Raw genomic sequence first — 21,725 nt, forward strand, 5'->3', positions numbered from 1 at the left:
CGTTATTCTCTTTTACCAGACACTCGGGTTTCTCCGTGCCTCAGTGTGCTGCCATCTCCATGATGCAATCAGAAATAATACTTTTTGTCTCGGCAGAGCTCCGTGAGAAGAGTCGATGCGGCTGGTTTGTGGCGTTTGTGTTATTTGCACTATAAAGCCCAGCGTCCTGAACGACAGCATGCTGGCCGTGAGGAGACTCGTAACTCTGTCGTTAAATGATGCATCAGCATCTGCTTCTTGCAGGTTCTGGTTCTTGGTGGTTCTGAACTTCTGGTGCTGAGGGTAACGTTTGTAGCAGACTTCAAACTCAAAAACTACTGTCACGTGTTTACACTTTCATCATGATTACACTGCACTACCTCTCTGTCTGTCTGTCTGTCTGTCTGTCTATCTATCTATCTATCTATCTATCTATCTATCTATCTATCTATCTATCTATCTATCTATCTATCTATCTATCTGTGTCTGTCTATCTATCTCTCTGTCAGTGTCTATCTATCTTTGTGTTATCTATCTATCTATCTATCTATCTATCTATCTATCTATCTATCTATCTATCTATCTATCTATCTATCTATCTATCTCTTTGTCTGTCTTTCTATCTATCTTTCTGTGCCGTCTCTATCAATCTCTGTCTGTCTGTCTGTCTGTATTTCTATCTATCTTTCTGTGTGTCTGTCTATCTATCTCTTTGTCAGTGTCTATCTATCTTTGTGTGTCTTTTTATTTCTGTCTCTGTCAATCTCTCGGTCTGTGTCTGTCTCTTTGTGTATTTCTGTGTCTGTCTGTCTGTCTGTTTGTATGTCAAATGATCCATCAATTTATCTCTACGTTTCTGTCTATCTATTCATTTATCTGTCTGTATGTCTGTGTCCATTTGTCACTTTCTCTCCCTCTCTCTCTCTCTCTCTCTCTCTCTCTCTCTCTCTATATCTTTCTGCTTGCAGAAGACATTTATTGCTGGCGCAGCGCTTTTAGTTCTGGCTCAGGGTTTCCATGGTGTTTTTATTTATACACTGGTGTACGTTATTCCCAGTCCAGCTGTGACATGTTATTTACAGTGACCTTGTCTAAGGCAGCGCAGCGCAGCGCGAGAGCTGGAGGAGCTTGACTAATCCCAGGATCTCCTGTCTAATCTGTGTGAGGCGACGCCTCGACCTTCATGCCTCGCCGAGTCAGCGGCCCGTATCTCGCTCAGAATTATTGCCAATCAAACCGTATCAGAAAGGAACGGCAGCAGGAAAAACCCCAGAGCCCGTTCCCTTCAAATCCCAGCAAATCCCGTAAATACGTCTGTGTGTGTGAAGTTTAGCTAGAGGACACCAAGCTTTCAAAGTGTTTCCAGGTCTCCATATAGTGTATCTTGAAGGCGAGGTAAACGTGAGTTTATCATTATGTTTACGAAAACCTACTATGGCTAATTAGCTTATTTGCTAACGAATTAATTACCGAACAAGTGTGTGCTGTGTCGTGTAGGGACCCTGGGAACTGTTTGAGAAACGTATAAAATTCCTGACGTGCTAATTTCATGAAAACTATTCTGATTTCTTCGTCAGTGCACTCGCGTTTTCGATATTGTGGTAGAAATTCCATTAGGTTAAAAAAAAAAAAGATAAAAGTGCTTGTGGTAGCAGTGGTTTCATTTCCCGAGTGATTTCAGTCGCTTTCAGTTCTGCATCCACCAGCTGCTTGTCGTACACCTGCAGCCGGCAGCGTTTCTGCCGATATCATCCATGACTAACCAAGTTCAACAGGAACAGCTCCCTTATTTAAACCCCCCGCCGCACGGCCTGTTACCTGTCTGCCGTCTACACCGAAACATTAGACGTTTATATCTTCATTCAGAACATCGCCAGGTGGTGCACAGCAAAACCAGTCATAAATATGTTCCCTGCTTATTCAAAAACCTCTCTCATCACAGTTCCTGCCCCGTTTCTCTTCACCATCTACACTGCAGACTTCATGTTCAGCTCAGAAACCTGTCACTTACAGAAGTTCTCTGATGACTCTGCCATCGTCGGTCTGATCACGAATGATGATGACAGAGAGTACAGAGGACTTATAAAGAACTTTGTGGACTGGTGCCAACGGAGCTGCCTCCAGATAAATGCGGGGAAAACGAAAGAACTGGTGGTGGATTTCCGTAGGAACAAACAAATTCTATCACCAGTGAACATTCAGGGAAAAGACATTGTGAGAGTGGACTCTTACAAATACCTGGGTGTTCACCTAAACAACAAACTGGACTGGACAGACAACACTGAGGCAATCTACAAGAAAGGGCAGAGCAGACTCTTTCTGCTGAGGAGACTAAGGTCTTTTGGAGTACAGGGAGAGCTACTGAAGACCTTTTTTGACTCTGTGGTGGCCTCAGCCATATTCTATGGAGTGGTCTGCTGGGGCAGCATATCTACTGCAGACAGGAAGAGACTAGACAAGCTGATCAGGAAGGCCAGCTCTGTCCTGGGGATTCCCCTGGACACTGTACAGGAGGTGGGAGAAAGGAGGATGGTAACAAAACTATCATCATTGCTGGAGAACGCCTCCCACCCCCTGTATGAAACCGTTACATCGCTGAGCAGCTCTTTTAGTAACAGACTAATACATCCCAAGTGTCTGAAGGAGCGATACAGAAGGTCTTTTCTCCCTGCTGCTATTAGACTATACAACCAAAGCTGTTCCCAGTAAAACCAGTCACCAACATACAACACTGCTATTACTTTTTAAGATGTGCAATAACTTTATCTGTGTGAAATATTATTAAACAAATCAGGTACAATATTATGTGCAATATTACCCGCAATTTACGTGCAATACTACCTCAAAACATGACTTAAAAAGCGTACTTTTTTTTTTTTTTTTTTTCCTATTTGTATTATTACATTGTACTGTATATATACTGGTATTGTAGTATATGTATATTATTTTTAGATATTTGCATTTATTTTTATTTCTTTGTTATTATTATTATTATTATTATTGTTATTATTTATTTTTATTTCTGTTTTTTATTTTTTTGTATATTCTTCTTTTTTATATATATTTGCATCTATCTTTATTTCTTTGTCTTGCTGCTGTAACATAGAAATTTCCCCACTGTGGGACGAATAAAGGTTTATCTTATCTTATCTTATCTTATCCAGAGACTTTGGTTCACTAGCAACACGTTATGGAAAGCGAACGGATCGAACCGAGCCCTTAATTCCGCTCGGCCCGATCGAATCCATCGCTATGCTAATGCGCTAATTAGCGGCCCGCCCAACGCGCGAAAATAGTCCCGCGTTTGCACTCGAGCTGATTAGATAATTATAATATTTCCAGGAGTTGTTTCAAATTACGGCTAATTATCTCGCGACTCGTTCCTTTTTTCTCGCCTCGCTGCTCCTCGAGCTAATCCGAGCGCCGCGCAGCTCGCTGAATAATCCGCTTTGTTCCGTGCATCCGTCTTCCTTTCTCAAGCAATCATTCATCAGATTAACATACAGTGTGTGTAAACGTATTCAGGAAGCAGCGAGCGTTTTTTTTTTTTTCACTTTATTCTGAGCATGTACACTGAAGTGGCGGATGTTAATTGGGCCGTCTGAGCTGTTGCGTAGATAAGGAGCCCTTCGATCATCCCTCAGCACTGACCCTTTTTTATTTTGTCCTTGAGTCACTTCAGTGTCTCTTTTAACGCTGCAGGAGGGAAAAAACAGCGACCGCGGGCAAGCGAGCGACGATCCCACAGGACCCCACGACCGAACACATTCCAAAAAAAACGCTCACGCTGCAGGATTTTGTGTGCAGGAAACCTCTTGCTGGCCTCCGACCACAGCAGCACGAGAACCAAGATGGAATTCTCCACATGCGTGTGGCTACAGGAGTATTTCTTTTCTCCGCTTTTACTATAGAGTATCCACACACTTCCAGACCTTGTAAAGCAGATCTTCATGGCGTTGGATTTGTGCAGGTTTGGCGCTCCTAGTTCAAATAAAGAGAAACTACCAAATACAACCAAAAACAGCAGATGAAAGAACCACATCTGGCCACTCCATGTAATGTATTACTGACTTTATTACAAAAATAAATACGAATAAATTCTAAAGTGAATAAATAAGTAATAAATGTAATACATTCAGTAAAAACGTCTCACGCGTCAGCGATTTGCCACTAGAGGCCGCTCTCGTAATGATAACAGAAGCCTGGAAAAACTACCCGTATAGATTTTTCGCCAATGGCCGACGTTCCAGCGATCAACTGTCGGTGCCTTCGACCTGTATTAATAACCGAGGGACATTTTAATTATCAAACACAGATACGATATGAGTAAAACTTTATATTTAAAGTGAAAGAATTTCTCTGGTCTTGTTGAGAGGGTCGTTCTGAATGTGGGGGTTTTTGTATATGTTGGTTTGTCTTCTTTCTCCACTCCTTTACTGCCGTTGGCTTGTTTTTTTATTGGTTCAAAATTCAAAATGGTCACCTACTTTATCTTTTTGTTTTGTAAATATTGTGTAAATATGTTTTTTTTCTCTTCAGAGCGCAAAGTCAAATTCCTCTTTCGGAGGCGCAAGGGCATTCGCAAGATTTTTTCCGGATTGATATGTACGTTGTGATTTTGCATTTTCAACGTGTTCCTTTTTTTTCTAACCTTTTTCGGTTGCCATTTAAAAAAAAAAAAGGTACTTCCTGTCCTTGTGTTTCTCACATTCTACTTTACAAATATGATTCATGGATGGACAGGTTCTCCATCTCTGTGTCTCATCTACACTCCTCCATCCTTACTTTCTTTCTCTTTATGCCTTTTCATCCCTGTCTCAATCTCTCCTGTGTGTGTGTGCGTGTGTGCGTGTGTGCGTGTGTGCGTGTGCGTGCGTGTGCGTGCGTGTGCGTGCGTGTGCGTGCGTGTGCGCGCGTGTGCGCGCGTGTGTGTGTGTGTGTGTGTGTGTGGCAATTTCCCACTCCACTGACTCGCTTCTACAACCCTGGGGTGATGTGATTCTGGGTCCCTCCTGGTGGACCACCCAGTTAAGACACTAAGAGGAGATAGAATCACGTAAAAAAAATGTACATTTAAAAGTATTTAATTATACTATCTAATTATACCAACTTTCATTTGGGTCAAATTAATTTTTTTTATCGTTCAACGGTTTTTTGCATGTCCGGTCCGATAATCATCTGATTACGGTGCCACGTGCAGTAGAGCAGCACACAATGCTCTTCGGGAGAATCTACGCTACACCGTGTTCAAATAATGCCTGCGTCAATATGCTGCTTAATGGTGTATTATTTTATTTATTTTTTAATTGTATACTTTTGCGATTTATCCCATTTGTCCAAATAAGCATGACCATAGAAGTCTGGAAGAGCCCAAAATCTTCCAACATATACAAGGTGTTAACAAAAGGTTTCTAACGTCCTTTTTATTTATTATCACCTTCATAATAGGCCCCTTGCACAGCACTACAGCGCCCCCAGTGGTGTTCTGGAGCATGTCCTGGAAGTCTTCCTTTCGAAACGCGTCGAGCAGCTTCATTTGCCATGCAGTTATTCATTCGTAACGACACTCGTCCTCATCTGATGCGAACATGAGGTTTAGTTCGTTTACACCGACGTTTATCTCCAGTGTTCAGAGATTATATCCTGTGTGTGTGTGTGTGTGAGAGAGAGAGAGAAGAGTGAGTCATGTAGTGGGCCTGACTGTATCTTCGGAGTCATCTGGGACATGGTGTGAACCAAACAGCGGCTGAGACACTCGGAAATCGAGGCATGGCTTGAATGTGTGATGTGGGTGTGTGTGTGTGCGCGCGTGTGTGTGTGTGTGTGTGTGTGTGTGTGTAAGGGAGACTCTTGGGAGATGAGGTGTTGAACGAACAAGCCGTCCTCTTGTAAATCACTCGCACTCATCTTAGACGTGTAATGATGTTTACTGCCGCCTTGAGTGTGATCTGTTGCTAAAGGCGTGCGTGTGTGTGGTTTCCTCATTCCGGTCCTACTCTGACCTTCACGTGTTCATCCCGGCTCTGCTTCGTCCTCCATGTTTCCAGTAAGAGGCGAAGGTCAAACTGTCGCCCTCGCATCTTTCCCCTCCTGCACGTGTTGTCCTCGGCTTCACGCCAGCCGCGTTAGGAGACATATCAAAGCCACATCACGCCCCACGTGCGAGCGTGTATTTAAAAACCCTGTGCTTTAGATCGGCCACACACATGCGCACAAACACAAGCACTCAGGAGAGTAAGTGGACTCAGCACGCAGCCCTGAGGGTCACCAGGTCACTCAATCTGACTTTAGAGCCCAAGCTTTTCTTCCTGTGGGACGACCGTGGTACTGAATCCCCTCCTCACATCCCGCGATGAGGCTCTCTGGTGTAGAGGGACACACTGGTCTTCTTTCACTCCAATAACCTGTTAATTTAACATTGAACAGCAGACGCTTTATAACTAGTCATATGACCTTTTTTTTTAATTTTCAAGCAGCTTCAAAGTCTCACATCAGCCTCACAGTTTCCTTTCTAAACTTAGTAAGAGAAAGAATGCAGTAAAAGGGAACTTAAATCTTTTCCATCTGTCCCCTACAGACTGTCCGTTGTGTCTCTCTCTCTCTCCCTTAATCTTTCTATCTCTATAGGTATCTGTTTTTGTGTCTCTCTCTCTCTCTCTCGCTCTCTTTGTATCTGTATCTTTGAATATCTTTTTCTGTCTCTGTCTCTCTCTCTCTCTCTCTCTCTCTCTCTCTCTCTCTCTCTCTCTGCACTCAGTAATTATTGTGTAAAGTGTATCGTGTCCCTGTGCAGTGAGAATCTCTGCACGTCCCGTGTGTCTGATCTGAAAGGAGAATAAATCTCCACAGCAGCTTTTTTTTCCATCACACTTGAGTATCGTCACAGCCACAAACAGTCCAGCATGAAGCTGAACTTTCAGCAGACGCACAATGTTGAACCGATGCCACCTTTAATGCCTATATATACATACACACGCGCGCACACACACATCAGGATGTAATATAAAAATAGCTGTTCCTAAAACCTGCATGTCTCCTGTAAAGAAGGAGAGCTGTAATAAAGCTGGATCTCTCTGCCACGGGACTTTTCAGGTCCATTACCGCTCACATTTATCAAGGCATTTATTCCTATAATATCTGGATGGTCTCCATTCCACACACAGAACATTACAACGTGTGTAAAGCTGCTCAGCGCCGTCCCATTTCACGCTGAGAAACGTTCACATTCCTTTATAAAGCAGCCGGCACGTGCTATCCGCCCTCTTCCACACACACGTCTGAGTGACTCAGCCCCTCCCCCCTCCAGGTATTCACGATCCCCCAGACGAGGAGACTAACGGTTCTCTTTTTTCTTTCCCGCCTAAATTGATTTGATAAACAATAGAACGCTTCCAGAAGTCGTTCTCGGTTGGGGCAAGTGTGATAAATGTTCCTGTCAATTTTGTACACTTAGCGAAGGCGGAGATGACAAATGGCCTAGATTGGCGAAATTAACTGTCGAAGTGAGAAAATTCGACTGGGGAATCCACGCGAATAACAGAATCCGACTCCCATCTCCTATGAGTTTAAAGCTCATTTTAGTTGTGGTAAACAATTTCCAAAAAAAAAAAAAAACCCCAGCATTTTTGCTGCGTTTCAGAACTTCTTTCTAGGCAAAAGTATTGGGACACTAGACTTTTCCAGCCCCACAATTGGAGGAACAGAATTGTGTGGAAGATCTTGAGTGGCCTCCCGAAGAGCTCAAACCCTATTGCACACCTTTTGGAATGAACTCAATGGGATGTTCAGAAAGATTCACATATCAATCTGATGGTCACACACACATCTTAACTTCCACAGTAAAATGTATGGCATTTATGCCACGCCCTTATCCGAGCAGTTGAGTGTTAAGGGCCTTGCTCAAGGGCCCAGCAGAGTTTCATGGTGCTGGGATCTGAACTTATGACCCTCCAAGCCTCTAAACATTGAGCTCCCACCTCCCATCTTAATGTAGCTGGAGGTGCAGAGCATTTATGCAGCTCGTTTGTTGTCAGTCGAACCGCCACACAATAAAGGACATCGGAGGACAGGACGTCTCGTAGAACATCAAGTTTTCTCAAAACCTTTCTTTTCTCGCCGCACCCGGTGTTCCCGAGATAAAGCCCCGAGCGCACGATTATCTGTGCCGTAGCTTTGACGGTTATAAATGAAAACAGTCAACACGAACACAAAAGATAGAGGAGGACAAATAACCCCGCTCTGAAGATCTGTCTGGAACCAACAAAGCTCGAAAACAATCCAGGTTCCTGTATTGAGACACTTCCATCAGCCCTCTCTTTTTTTTTTTTTTTTTTTTTCTTTCCAATATTCCTGCCGTAGATGTGCGTCTGCATTTGGAGACCTGATGTGAAGAAACGTTTCGATGGTCTATAGAAGACAAGGATAATAGGACCATGTATTGTATTAAACATCTCAGATACCAGACAAGTGAGGGTTCAAACAAGCCCAGGTTCTGTACGTTCCACATGAAGAACCTGCATGCGCTTGTGTGGTGTTTTTTTGTTTTGGACACAAATCACATTATCATATCTTGGTTCTGATAGATGTCTCCGTCCTGTAATTCCTTATTAAACCCCGGCACATCTCCGTTTCTTTTTTTTTTTTACACACACACACACACACACACACACGCACTCAGTCTGGATTTTAAGCAGCCATGAAACCACTGTGCTTATTAGAGATGCTCTGAGGTTGCTTGAGGTCATGCGGTGATGAAACACCACACACACACGCTTTGTTATGGAGGCAAACGAGGCAGCAGATTCTCCGATTTCCACTTCCATACCCCCCGGAAGTCAAGATCTCGAGCGCTTATTTTTGGACTTCAGGAACCAGCGTATGAGGAAGTGAAAGGTCAGTCCAGAGTGGAAACGCTTCTTGATGGCCGTTTGACCTGCGTAAGCGTATTCTAGAGAGATCGGAGCATTTCCTGGATTAGTGTTTGAGATGCTGATCTTGAAGAACTCGAGGATCCACCCAAAGTAAAAGCAGGAACGATCATGTCTCTGGGGGGGCAGAGCCAGACCTGATTCAGCTCCACCCAGTAGGTGGTGTCAAACCAATAGAGGGTGTGGAAAATGAATATTGAAAAGAAAGAAGAGAGCGACGCATCTCTCAGTCAGGATGCTGTGAAGTTGTATTGAATCATTACGTTGTATCAGAGGATCTCCGTCTGAGACGTTTCCTCAAGTCCTGGGTCGCTCCTGATGCTGACTCGTCGCTCTCGCCCCGCTTGGCTGCGTCCTCGGCATGACCTCGTCCTCAGACGCTTTTGATGAGTTCTTGGCTGGCGAGCTCGGCACTTCGCCGCGCCGTTTTCGATGGATTTGTGAAAGTTAGCGTGTGCTAATGAGGGATCGTTACGCTCATTAGGGACGTGCTGTCTTCTGCCGAGTCGGCCAATTAGACCCTCCGCTGATCAGCGAGGAGAATCTTCTACCCTTTACACACATACACACACCACAACCACAGCACGTATCTACTCTCAATAGTTATCCATCTTGTATGCATTGACCCTGCCACCCTGACAGTGTACTCCTCCACTCCTTTATCTCTCCCTCCCTTGGTCCCTCCCTGCTTTCTCCCCATGCCTCACAGAGATAGATAAATGCTTCTCCGAGAGCATCCATCATTCTCCAACCCTGACAGCATTTCCTACAATAGCTCCATTACCTTTATTATTGGACATAAATCTGCACAGCGGCCCATCTCCACGCCTCACGCATTTATTTATTCGGCAGATCACAGCGCGCCCCGGAGAGGAGGCGGAGGGATATTTAGGGTCTGTTGCTTATCGTTCGAGCACGGAGCCCATGTCAGGTCCGGAACAAGTACGAGCGTCTTGTAACACGGCGTCGTCGTGCGTCTAATTGATCCCTGCAGCGGCAACCGCCGGTCCAGAAAGCGGTGTAATGAGCACCTCGAATCTCCAGCAGGAACACAGTCATGTATAAGATTGTGTAGGATTTTGATCATGTCTTCCCTCAATGTCTCTGAAGCCCAGTCACCTCACAGGAAGTGGCCAGCGTTCGTTCGGATTCAGAGAAACGCAGAGCTCTGGGCTCGTCACACGACAGAGGGAAAATCCGAGAATTCTGCAGCCTCGAGCTTCAAAGCTCTTGTGATCTGCTCTGTATTAATGACACGAGGAGAAACTCCACAAGCTGCTCTCATTGTGTGTGTGTGTGTGTATGGGGAGAAGTTTTGAAAAGGTTCGAGAGCACATGAGTTCCTTCATGTTTGTATGGAGCCAGTGCTCTCCGAGGAACCTTGAAGTAAGTATGTGTGTGTGTGAATGTGGCAGTCAGTGTCTAAGAGCTTGCACTTCAAAGCCAAAACGAAAGGAAAGAAAGCACAATGGTAAACAATGTCTTTCTCTCTCTCTCTCTCTCTCTCTCTCTCTCTCATCTTTCTCCTTTTAGTTCTGAAGCTTATCAGCCAGCGCTTGGCTTTGTGACTTTTCCTTTAAGCTCGCTCAGCCCTCATCCAGCACTTCTCCTTCTCCCGGCTTTACTTCCTCTTTAATGTTCTTTAAAACGGAACGCCTTTGAATCTGGGGGCCGAGATCCTAAGGGTGCGTGTGTTTGCATACTTTCAGTTTACAGGCAATTTGATTAGCTTTACTTCTTTATCGGGTGTCTCCCTGGTGCTTGATATGTTTGGAGTGTGTGTGTGTGTGTGTGTGTGTGTGTGTGTGTGAATCAAAGGCAGAATTTCCTTAATGGAGTAACAGTTCATGCTTTTCAACACTCTCTCAAGCCAGCGTTCGCAATGTGAGCAGGGTTCACGTGCAGGATATGACAATTTATCGGTACGTGCACCTGTAATGCATTTGACCTGTAGGACACACACACACAGTAACTTGAGAAACTTTGATATAAGATTGCAATTTTCACAAAGAACGACGCTGCTGAATTTGGTGAATCGATCATAATTATCCTTGTATGAAGCACACTGGTGAAGCGTGCTCGTTTTAGAGATTATTTTGCTGCTTCTTTCCATTTATTAGCTCTAGAAGGAGCTACCTGAACTTAAACCCCTCCCTTCTCCTTATACCTCCTCACCTGCCTCCCGGCCCATTCTTCGCACGCGTCCACATGTTCAGAACAAATCTCATGGAGGGTTTTTATGGAAAAAGTCCTTTGACCTCTTAAGTGCTCGCAAGCGCTCAGAATTATGGAAAAATCTCCCAGAGAGCCTTTTAGCTTTAAGAAGCGTGACCTACAGCACAGCACACGCGCTTAATCTCTTCACACGAAAGCAGAGTAATGTCTCTTTATATGTATGATTTGGCTTTGCTCAGCATGTGTGTGTGTGTGTGTGTGTGTGTGTTTCCCTTGAGCAAGTGTTTGAGGCTCAGATGTGCTTGAACTCAGGTTTATCAGGAACTTTAAGTCCTGTGGTCAGAGAGATGCTGTAGGACAGATGGAGGCTCAGGTGGACACTGGTGGGGATTGATTTATCCTCCCTCAGAGGGGAAATGAAGGGGGTAATCAGCCTGAACAGGGGACCGTCCGGGGTAATGATACGGGCTCTAATTGGTTTGCGTCTCGAACACCAGTTTACCGAACAGCCTTCTGTTTTTTTGGGGGCCGACCTCCTGCGCTTATCTTGTGCATTCCGTCTTAATGATCCCCCTCCCTTTTCCCGCCGGGATCTCGCATCGATTTTTTTTCACTGCCCCATTTTTCATCCGAGCCTTATTTTCCGAGGCTGGGCGGCGTTCCGCTGGGCCGGAGCATAACCGAGAGGCGCAGATTACTTCCTCCTTGCCGTGTGTACGGATTGTGTACGGCTCGAGGCCTACCCAAATTTATTCGGGCCAAAATGGCCACAAGTCTGTGTTTATTGTCCAGCCAGCCTGTCTGGCAGTCGTCTGCCCCACCCCCCCCCCCGAGGCTGTCAGGGGATTTCATTCACATCCCACTGCATCTTTTATCCCTCTATTTTTAGCGCCGGCACAAATAAACTAGTGCGGGGGCTCGGAGTTGATGTTGTTTGAAGTTGAAGTTTGTCCTCTACTGACCAGAAGGTTAGTAGCCGAAATCCTAAGATTTTGAGAGTCAACTCGGGGTTATATACAGACACCTTAATTTTCCACCCATATGTGGTTTTTCCAAACTGTTACCATGAAGCTGGAGACACACAATTGCACAGGAAGTCTTTTGTAAGCGCCAGCATGAAATTTTCCCTTCACCCGAACTAGGAGAATCAAACCTGCTCCACCATGACACAAAGTGCACAAAGCCAGCTCTATTATGATATGCTTTACATGGGTAGGAGGTGTGTGGAAGTTCTCCTGTTTCAAACTCCAACCCGACTCCAGACTGCCGAGAACCACCTCGCTGTCCTCCACATTCTCTCTCTGTCTTTCTTTTGGGGTGATTGCAATCACTGACTGAACCCAGATCCACAAAACATCTAGTGGAACATCTAGAAGAATGGAGGTTACTAAAATGTCCACAGCATTTTTCCCCACATGGTGTGTACAAACCGTGTCCTGAATGTGGGTTAGACGTGAAGTAGTAAAAAGTGGTGTGTAAGTGTTTCAGCCCGAGTCAGCTTCAGTGGCCTGGATTTCATCACTCACCACTCACATGAAGCGCTCTATTTCGAGCCTCTTCCAGACTCCAGAAATAACGATAAGTGTAGTGGGTGTGTGTGACGTCCGTTTTGTTCCCTTTTTTATCTAAAAACGGAAATATGCAAAACATGCAGGGTTTGTTTTACTAATCATGACCGAGCTAGTTGGCCATGTGCATGTGAACTAATTTTTATATATATATATATATATATATATATATATATATATATATATATATATATATATATATATAATTTATTTATTTATTTATTTTTCTTGCATTCTAATATCAGACCATCAGGAACGTCGCGTACTTCTTTTTCTCACTTGCATTTGATTGCGTTCTGAGTTGACCTGCATGTATCTGGTGCTTTCAAGTCGTTGCCTGTACACATTTTAGTTCTCTTTGTGTGTGTGTGTGTGTGTGTGTGTGTGTGTGTGTGTGTGTGTGTGTGTGTGTGTGTGTGTGTGTGTGTGTGTGTGTGTGTTAATAGAAATTTGTCATGGTGTAATAGAGAGATCTGTTCTTCTCCTCCCTTTTGGGAAAGAGTAAACAGTAGGGAACAGGTGGATTCCTCGGAGCGGGACACCGGTACCCTCTCGTTCTCAGCGCGAGCCTCGTCCCGAGCGCCGGTCCGGATAAATGAATGATCAAAGCCCAAAGACTGTGTGCTGCTTCAAAGGGAATACATCTACGACCAGAAGTGTGTGTGTGTGTGTGTGTGTGTGTGTGTGTGTGTGTGTGTGTGTGTGTGTGTGTGAGACGCACAGAGTTCTAATCCATTAGCCTCCTCCACCCATACACCTCCTCTCTGTTCTTCCCTAAACTGCTCGGTAAAAGACCTTGACCGAGGTTCCGGTGCTCTTTATAGATTCCATCCATTTCGTTTTCCCAAAGACGTAAATTACTGCCAATCTGACGTTTCTTCTTTCTGTCCTTCACTGTCTCTCCTCTAGCTGCTGGGACAACTCTCTCTCTCTCTCTCTCTCTCTCTCTCTCTCTCTCTCTCTCTCTCTCTCTCTCTGAAGAAGAGGATGTCCTTCCTCTAACTCGTCCTGCTCCACTAACCTGTAGGTGTGTATGAAAACGCCGCTCTCGGTCTCAGTCATCGCATGTGGAATTATTGTTGCTCGTCTCTCACAGGCTCGGCCATGTGTCGTCATTTTCTCCACCATCATTTGTGTAGCCGTGCGCTATTTCCCACGTCGCTGCTGCTACACAGCATGCCCAGCATGGCGTCCTGGTGTGTATGGGTGTGTGTGTTACGTTCCCGAATTTAAACCCGACTCCGCTCTGTAACCAGCGTGAAGTCCGAGCCGACATGGAGGAATACGAGGCGCGTTCGGCCGCCAGCATCCTGGCTTCGGTTAAAGAGCAAGAGGCGAGGTTCGAGCAGCTGACTCGGGCACTCGAGGAAGAGCGACGCCACGTCTCGCTGCAGCTGGAGCGTGCCAACGTGCCACGTGCAGAGCACCTCCCGTGGCAACAGGTGGTCATACAGGTAACCTGGTCGATCGAGTGGAGCACAAGTGCCAACCATGATATCACGTCATCTATTTGATGTAATCGTGATTATTCATTATGTTCATATAAGCAGTCCTCAGTCTCCATCCATCCTCTCCACCAGTCTTCACATCCGCCAGTCTTCACATCCGCCAGTCTTCACATCCGCCAGTCTTCACATCTGCCAGTCTTCACATCCGCCAGTCTTTATATCCACCAGTCTTCATATCCACCAATTTTCATCTCCACTATTCTTCATTTCCACTAGTCTGCCTCCACCGAGCTTCACCCCAACCAAACCTTTACCTCCACCAGTTTACTCCTTCACCCCAGTCCATCAATTTAATGTAATTTCTAAAATCAGTGTCCCTCCTCACTTGTAATAATAATTGAATGATTTGATTCAAATTCTGCACGTCATCAACTTCTACCCCAGACCCTGTCCAAGATACAGGCCGGGCCACAACACACACACACAGAGTTCCATCTTTGTGTGCTTTTGAAAATCAGCTACAGTTTCCTCCCTGCGGCACCGCGGCGCATGAAAATCGCCAATTTAAAACCTATAAAGAGGAAATTGAGCGTCAATCTATTTTCCATCGAGCCCATGTCGCAGGCGGCGAGCCTTTTTGACGATCTCCATTTTCCTCAGCAGTCCTGGCATCCTCGCCTGCTCGTAAACGCTGGACCTGATTTACATCCCGGTCTCTAACGCGACAGCTTGGAAATTAGACTGTTTTCGTAGCCGAAGCAAATTGGACACAACGGCGTCCGGATGATCTAAACCTTGGACAACCTTTTACATGCATTAAACACCTTGCCCTCGGCTCAGGAATGTCAAAGTATCTCGGGGGCATTCTGGGTCTTTTTTTATTCTCCTCATCGTCTCTCTGGCTCGACTGCTTGCTGGAACGTGAATCATTGAGTCAACAATGATGAGTGACGTCCGTGACTCACGGCTTCCTCTGTCCAAAGCGCCAAAAGAGCTTCCACTGAAAGCCTCGGCAGTTTTTTATCGTGGAGTCGCTTATTGCAGCCAAGACGTTCAATTCAAGTGGAGAAAAATTGCAATAGAACGATTCATAACGATTTTGATGTTCCACCTGCTGCATGCTATGCTGGACCTCACTTTTGGTGACACGTGCAGTTTGTCAGGACAGGTTAAGTGTAGGACAGGGCATCCTGGAGGGTCCATTGAACACTCTCATGACTATTACACTGTATTTTTGGATGTTTCCTCATCTTTTTTCTGGCTTCTCTCTCTTTTATTTATTTATTTTTACACATCCATATCCTCTTCATACAATAGAAGTCCAGTGTGCCAAGCGTCAGAGTTTGTGAGACCTTCGTAAATCAACTGCTCAACAATGTTTTTTTGTTCCCTCGAACACACACACACACACACACACACACACAGCTTCCTCTTAAGCCATTATGGAACTCGACACCTCTTTGAATGTGTAAATTGTTTGCGGAGTTTATTTTAGCAGTCGCACGTTTTAACCCCCTCCCCCTCCTGGACCGAGTGTGACCTTGATACCAGTCAGCACTACACACCGAGACTCGTGCACACTGACGCTTTTGTTTTCTAAAGAGCTATTGTGTCCCACACACACACTCTTTCTTCCTCCTCCTCCTCCTCCTCGTAACCAAGCTTTTTGACTCGTTTCCCCAAAGCCTCAGAAAAAAGTCCTCGTCCCCCAGGTGAACTCCGAGCCCGTAAAATTACACACTATTACACCATGCGCCTCCCAGAGAGCTCCAGACTTCATCTATTTGTTTATTCCGCGTTCTCCGTCTCGCGACGTTCGTCTGGAAATCCAGGAGACGTAACATCTCGGATTTCCTCGTGTGCTTTTTAAATAAGGCTCTCGGGGCTTCAGGAGCCACCGGTGACCTCCCATTCCCTGAGGGCTGAACCGTGTTCACCGAAGCTCAATAGCATCAGGACATGTAGAGGTGCCACATTTAAAGTGCTTGCTGATGGATGGGATGAGATGAGATGCCCATCCCTTTCTTAGATTATTATTGAAATTATAATTCTCTCGTTCCTTCTTTCGTTCATGCTCTCGCGCTCCCTCCGGGGCTGATTAGCTTTCCGAGACTCTGACAATTTTTTCAGATTGGTGGTATCGTCTAAAAAAACGTAGCATGTGCTTGTTATCCGTTTCCTCCGCAAAGTATTCTGTAGGAACGTGACTACCTGAAGGGTAAAGCGTCTCGTTTCCCCCCAAAAAAGAAACAAAAAGAAAAGAAAACGCTTTTACGCTCGGCTGAAGCGCAAAATTTGGCCACCTACTCGAATATTTTCAGCTGAAACATCTTTTTTATGATTTTTCTCATTCGGTTCACCAAATGGGCTTCAATCACCATATTGCATAGGATCAGTCAGTAGATCAGCGTGTGAACAAAAGGAGGATGATCCAAATGAACCAGTGAACGAGGGACGATGAAGGAATAATGAATGAATGAATGAACTGATAAATAACTCGATTTTGGTGAACAGACTTAATCCATTCATTGCGTCATCATTATGTTCCCCTGTTGCTCTGAGGAAACTCCTAAACTCCATAATCATGTTTCCATCATCCTCAGGATTGTCCACCTCTTCCAGCTGGGATAGAAAACCCATTCTGACACGTTCGTCTTTCGAGCGTGATTGAGGATTGAGCATCATCTGGTTCAGCCTGATTTGAACCTGCAGCTCATCCTCCCTTTTTCTGATTGGCTGCGTAAAACACACACACACCAACACACACACGTGCACAGAGCTCTTGTGTGGAACATGCCGATGAAACACAGCAGTGCACCTTCAGCATCGTAAATAACCGAGACGTTTGGGATGGACGAGGACGGAACTCAGTGAAGGCCAATTCCTCTCATACCTTCTGGACACCTGGGGGTATTTTGAGTCACAGCAAAGATGGTTGTGTTTGTGTGTGTGTGTGTGTGTGTGTGTGTGTGTGTGTGTCGGGGGATCTCCCTGTATGATCAAATTCTCCAGCTGTAGTGTAGTTACCGGAGCCTCGCTCCATCACATCCCATCACAATCGGAATAACGTCTGCAAAATGCTCTCACGTAAAACAAAAAAAGGACAAGGCAAACAAAGAAAGAGAGATTGAGAGGCAGAGGGCGAAACGAGAGGAAAAGTTGCATTCTTCTTCGCCAGGATCACGCTCCTTTGGCACGTCAGTGAGGTGGAGTCTGTGTCTCTCTCTCTTTTTCTCTTTCTCTCTTCCTCCCTCCCTCTCTCCAGCTGCGTCCGTCTGTCAGCCCCCTCCTTCCCCTTTTTTTTTCTCTCCGCCTCGTCTGCTCAGATGCAGTGCGAGTAGAGGAGAAGGAGAGCGAGGGAGCAGAGCGAGCGTTCCTCTCACACCGTCGGACAACTCGGATCGGATTCTTTTCACACACTCTTTCACCCCTCCTCTTTCTCTCGTCCTCCTCCTCCTTTCCCTCCCTCCCTTTCTCCCTCAACCCAGGGGTTTTGTTCTCCAGGACCGGGGCAACTTTTTTTTTTTTCCCACACGGTGCCTCACGAGCAAGAGCACGGCTGTGTTTTTTCCACTCTCAGCTTTTCCTTTTTCCTGCGTGGATCCTTTTACCCTCCGCCACGTTCGAGTCCTCTGAGCATGTGAGAGACGGGACGTGAAGGATGGCCGTGCAGATCTAAGCTGCTTATCGTCCGTGCAGTGATTTAACATACACACACACGCGCGTTAAAAGTTTGGTCTAGACGTGCCTGTGTGCTCCAAAAGGGGATCTCAGCCATGCCCGCTGAAGTCAAGCAGGTCAGTGTGGACCGAAGGAATCCCTTTATTCCTTCTTCTTCTCCTTCTTCATTCATACTCTCTTTCTTTCTTTCTTTCTTTCTTTCTTTCTTTCTTTCTTTCTTTCTCACACTCTCTTAAATGCCACCTGATTCCCACACCACAACAGTCCCTGGTTTTGTGTAAACCGGACTCGACCGGATGCTCCTCTTTTCTTTCATCTCTCACGACTCGAGTCAGCAATCAGTAAGATGGAAAACGATGCCGAACTCCAGCACCTCTGGACGAACGCCGCAGCTTATCCCGTGCCGTTGTTTCATCGCTTGGCAAAGGCGTCTAGACGTCCGAGGAATGTCGCTTCTTCCTCAGCCGTTTCCACAGCAGCCAGAGCACACTGTTCATTACCTGAGTCTATAAAGGAGTTGGCATGGAAGCGGCTGTTAATCTGCTAACCTGTGTGTGTGTGTGTGTATGTGTTGGGGACACCCGAGATCCTCATCACCTCAAAGAGAGAAAACGTCTGACACGCCGGGTCGTGACCTCTGACCTCCGCATGAGTGAGATTCCTCACATACTCTGCGCTCTTTGCATATCTCAGGAGGGTTATTATGAGGGACAACACCTGCTCACTGAGGTCGTGGCACTGGTACTCTGTGCTGTGGGTGAAGTTTGTGGCAGAGTGTGTAGTGGTGGTCGTGATGGTGATGTTTGTAGTGGTGGTGCTGGTGATGTTTTTGTTGTGGTGGTGCTGGTGGTGTTTTTGTGGTGGTGGTGCTGGTGGTGATGATGGTGATGATTTTGTGGTGGTGGTGCTGGTGATGTTTTGTTGTGGTGGTGCTGGTGATGTTTTGTTGTGGTGGTGCTGGTGGTGTTTGTGGTGGTGGTGCTGGTGGTGATGCTGGTGATGTTTGTGGTGCTGGTCATGTTTGTGGTGGTGATGATGGTGATGATTTTGTAGTGGTGGTGCTGGTGATGTTTGTAGTGGTGGTGCTGGTGATGTTTTGTTGTGGTGGTGCTGGTGGAGTTTGTAGTGGTGGTGTTGATAATGTTTTTGTTGTGGTGGTGCTGGTGATGTTTTGTTGTGGTGGTGCTGGTGGTGATGCTGGTGATGTTTGTGGTGCTGGTGATGTTTGTAGTGGTGGTGCTGGTGATGTTTGTGGTGGTGATGTTTGTGGTGGTGGTGCTGGTGATGTTTGTGGTGGTGGTGATGTTTTTGGTGGTGATGCTGGTGATGTTTGTAGTGGTGGTGCTGGTAATGTTTTTGTTGTGATGGTGATGATGTTTTGTTGTGATGGTTATGGTGATGTTTGTAGTGGTGGTGCTGGTGGTGATTGTAGTGATGGTAGAGATGCTTGTGATAGTGATGGTGGTGCTGGCGATGATTTTGTAGTGTTTGTAGTGGTGATGCTGGTGATGTTTGTAGTGGTGCTGGTGATGTGTAGTGGTGGTGCTGGTGATGTTTGTAGTGGTGGTGCTGGTGATGTTTGTAGTGGTGATGCTGGTGATGTTTTGTGTGGTGGTGCTGGTAATGTTTTGTAGTGGTGGTGCTGGTGATGTTTGTAGTGGTGGTGCTGGTGGTGATTGTAGTGGTGGTGCTGGTGGTGATTGTAGTGGTGGTGCTGGTGATGTTTGTAGTGATGGTAGAGATGTTTGTCATAGTGATGGTGGTGCTGGCGATGATTTGTGTAGTGTTTGTAGTGGTAATGGTGGTGCTGGTGATGTTTGTAGTGGTGGTGCTGGTGGTGATTGTTGGTGCTGGTAATGTTTTGTAGTGGTGGTGCTGGTGGTGATGCTGGTGGTGTTTGTAGTGATGGTAGAGATGTTTGTGGTGGTGATGTTGGTGCTGGTGTTGTTTTTTTGTAGTGGTGCTGGTGGTCCATGGTGTTTGTGGTGGTGCTGCTGTAAAGAATCCAGGGCAGATAATCGGTCAGATGATGATGGTTTTGCTGGTGGTGTTTGTGCTGCTTCAAAGAATCCAGGACAGTAAATCAGTAAATGATCCATGTGGTATGGATTTATGTTCATTTAGCACACCTGTAGCTCGGACTGTTGCAGAGTTTCCACACAGGAAGCGTTGTCTATCTACATTTTCCTCTCACTTCCTGCTGGGTCTAAACGTGGCCTTCTTCACTACACTGATCCTGGACCAGAGTTTCACATGGAAAATCTTCTTCTCTTAATTATTGTTATTGTGTGTGTGTGTGTGTGTGTGTGTGTGTGTGTGTGTGTGTGTGTGTGTGTGTGTGTGTGTGTGTGTGTTTGTGTAAGCACATTTGAACGAGTGCCAAAGGCTATATAAAAGTACATAGAAGCTTCTAAGAGGATCTCCAGCCCCTGTTTTAGCTCCGAGCACAGGGTTTGTGTGTGTTCACACTGGTCCAGGATCAGCAGCAGGGTACTTATAAATACATTACAGTGCCGGCATGAGCTCTTTTGTAACCCATTTGGCAAACTGCATGTGTAACTGATATAGCCTTGTGCTTTTCCATGACCCCAACACACACACACACACACACACACACACACACACACACACACACACACACACACTCACTCACTCACTTATAAGCACAGCATGGGCTGAGGTTATGAGCTGTAGTACCCACAAGCACCTTAAATAGTTTGCATGGTTTGGGTGGACAGGTGTGTGTGTGTGTGTGTGTGTGTGTGTGTGTGTGTGTGTGCGCCAGTTACTGGTTTATTTATTATTGGAGCTATTTTTTATTATACATTTAAGTTTATAGAGAAAGCAAGAAAGAGACTAATAGAGGAACAGAGAGAGGCAGACTGATGGAGCAAGAGAGAAAGAGACAGACAGACAGACTGATTTAGAGAGAGAGAGAGAGAGAAAGACTGATTGAGGGAAAGAGAAAGTCAGATAGAAGAACGGAGAGAGAGACAGAGAGAGAGAGAGAGATAGAGAAAGTCAGATAAAAGAACAGAGAGACAGACTGATGGGGGGAGAGAGAGAGTGAGACAGACAGAAGAACAGAGAGACAGACGCATAGACACAGCAAGAGAGATGGAGAGAGAGTGCGTTATCAGATGTGTGTTTGACAGGGAGGAGGGGTTGCCCTGTTATCATAGAAATTAATCTTCTGTTGGTGTGTGTGTGTGTGTGTGTGTGTGGTAGTAGAAATGGCTGGTGACTTCAAGATTAGCAGGTAATCATACCTTTATCAGGAGATTTGTCTGATCTATTTTTTGCCTTTTAGCACCACGGAGATACAAAAAACATGCGTGTGGTTATGTGTGTGTGCTTGTGTGTGTGTGTGTAACAGTTTTTTCATCTTGAGCCACGGAAACAAGGGAAAAAAGGATCAAGAGGCTCAAGATTGATTACACACTGATCTGGCTGCTCAGTATTAGCTAATATCAGGGAGTGAAAGGACAGTGATAGACATGTTTCATCAGTCTCATTTCACACACACACACGCGCGCACACACACACACACACACGTGCGGTCGCATAAGAATAAAGCCGTGCATTTGAACTTGCGAAAACGCCTTTGACACGAACACAATCGGGAGTTCTTTATCTCGACGTAAGATCGATGTCTTTGTGCCGTAAGACGCTTTTTCCATCCATCAGCCTCCTGGATCGATTAAGAGCCAGTTCATTTCACCCCCTCACCTCCTCCTCCTGCTCTTCCTCTTCCTCATCCTCATCCCCCTCTCCTCTAGTGCACTCTATCTTGCCTTTCAAAAGAACTGGGGCTCCTCTGACAGATATGTATAGAGGGTTTAACACACACACACACACACACACACACACACACAATCCCATTTCTTCTCTGTTCAGCCAGCTGAGCTGAAAGGTCCTGGGTGGGGGAGGGGCGAGCGAGGTCCTGC

At 45.7% G+C, this 21,725-nt stretch overlaps 1 protein-coding gene across 12 annotated transcripts in view; it reads left to right on the forward strand.

The window, feature by feature from the left end:
• Positions 1-21,725, forward strand: part of arvcfb (ARVCF delta catenin family member b) — a 111,209-nt gene that overhangs the window by 37,146 nt on the left and 52,338 nt on the right. For 4 of the 12 annotated variants that reach the window (XM_046841256.1, XM_046841254.1, XM_046841257.1 and 1 more), the window contains exon 1: positions 13,909-14,103. The exons of 6 other annotated variants lie outside the window; for them this stretch is intronic. In XM_046841256.1, the coding sequence (XP_046697212.1) occupies positions 13,924-14,103 (180 nt within the window). In that variant the 5' untranslated portion in view covers positions 13,909-13,923. Of the gene's footprint in view, positions 1-13,585; positions 13,677-13,905; positions 14,104-17,437; positions 17,895-21,725 lie in introns of those variants that run through there. 2 more of the 12 variants (XM_046841255.1, XM_046841258.1) reach the window with 2 other exon arrangements.

Source organism: Silurus meridionalis, chromosome 27, assembly GCF_014805685.1.
Source record: "Silurus meridionalis isolate SWU-2019-XX chromosome 27, ASM1480568v1, whole genome shotgun sequence".
Taxonomy (NCBI): domain Eukaryota; kingdom Metazoa; phylum Chordata; class Actinopteri; order Siluriformes; family Siluridae; genus Silurus; species Silurus meridionalis.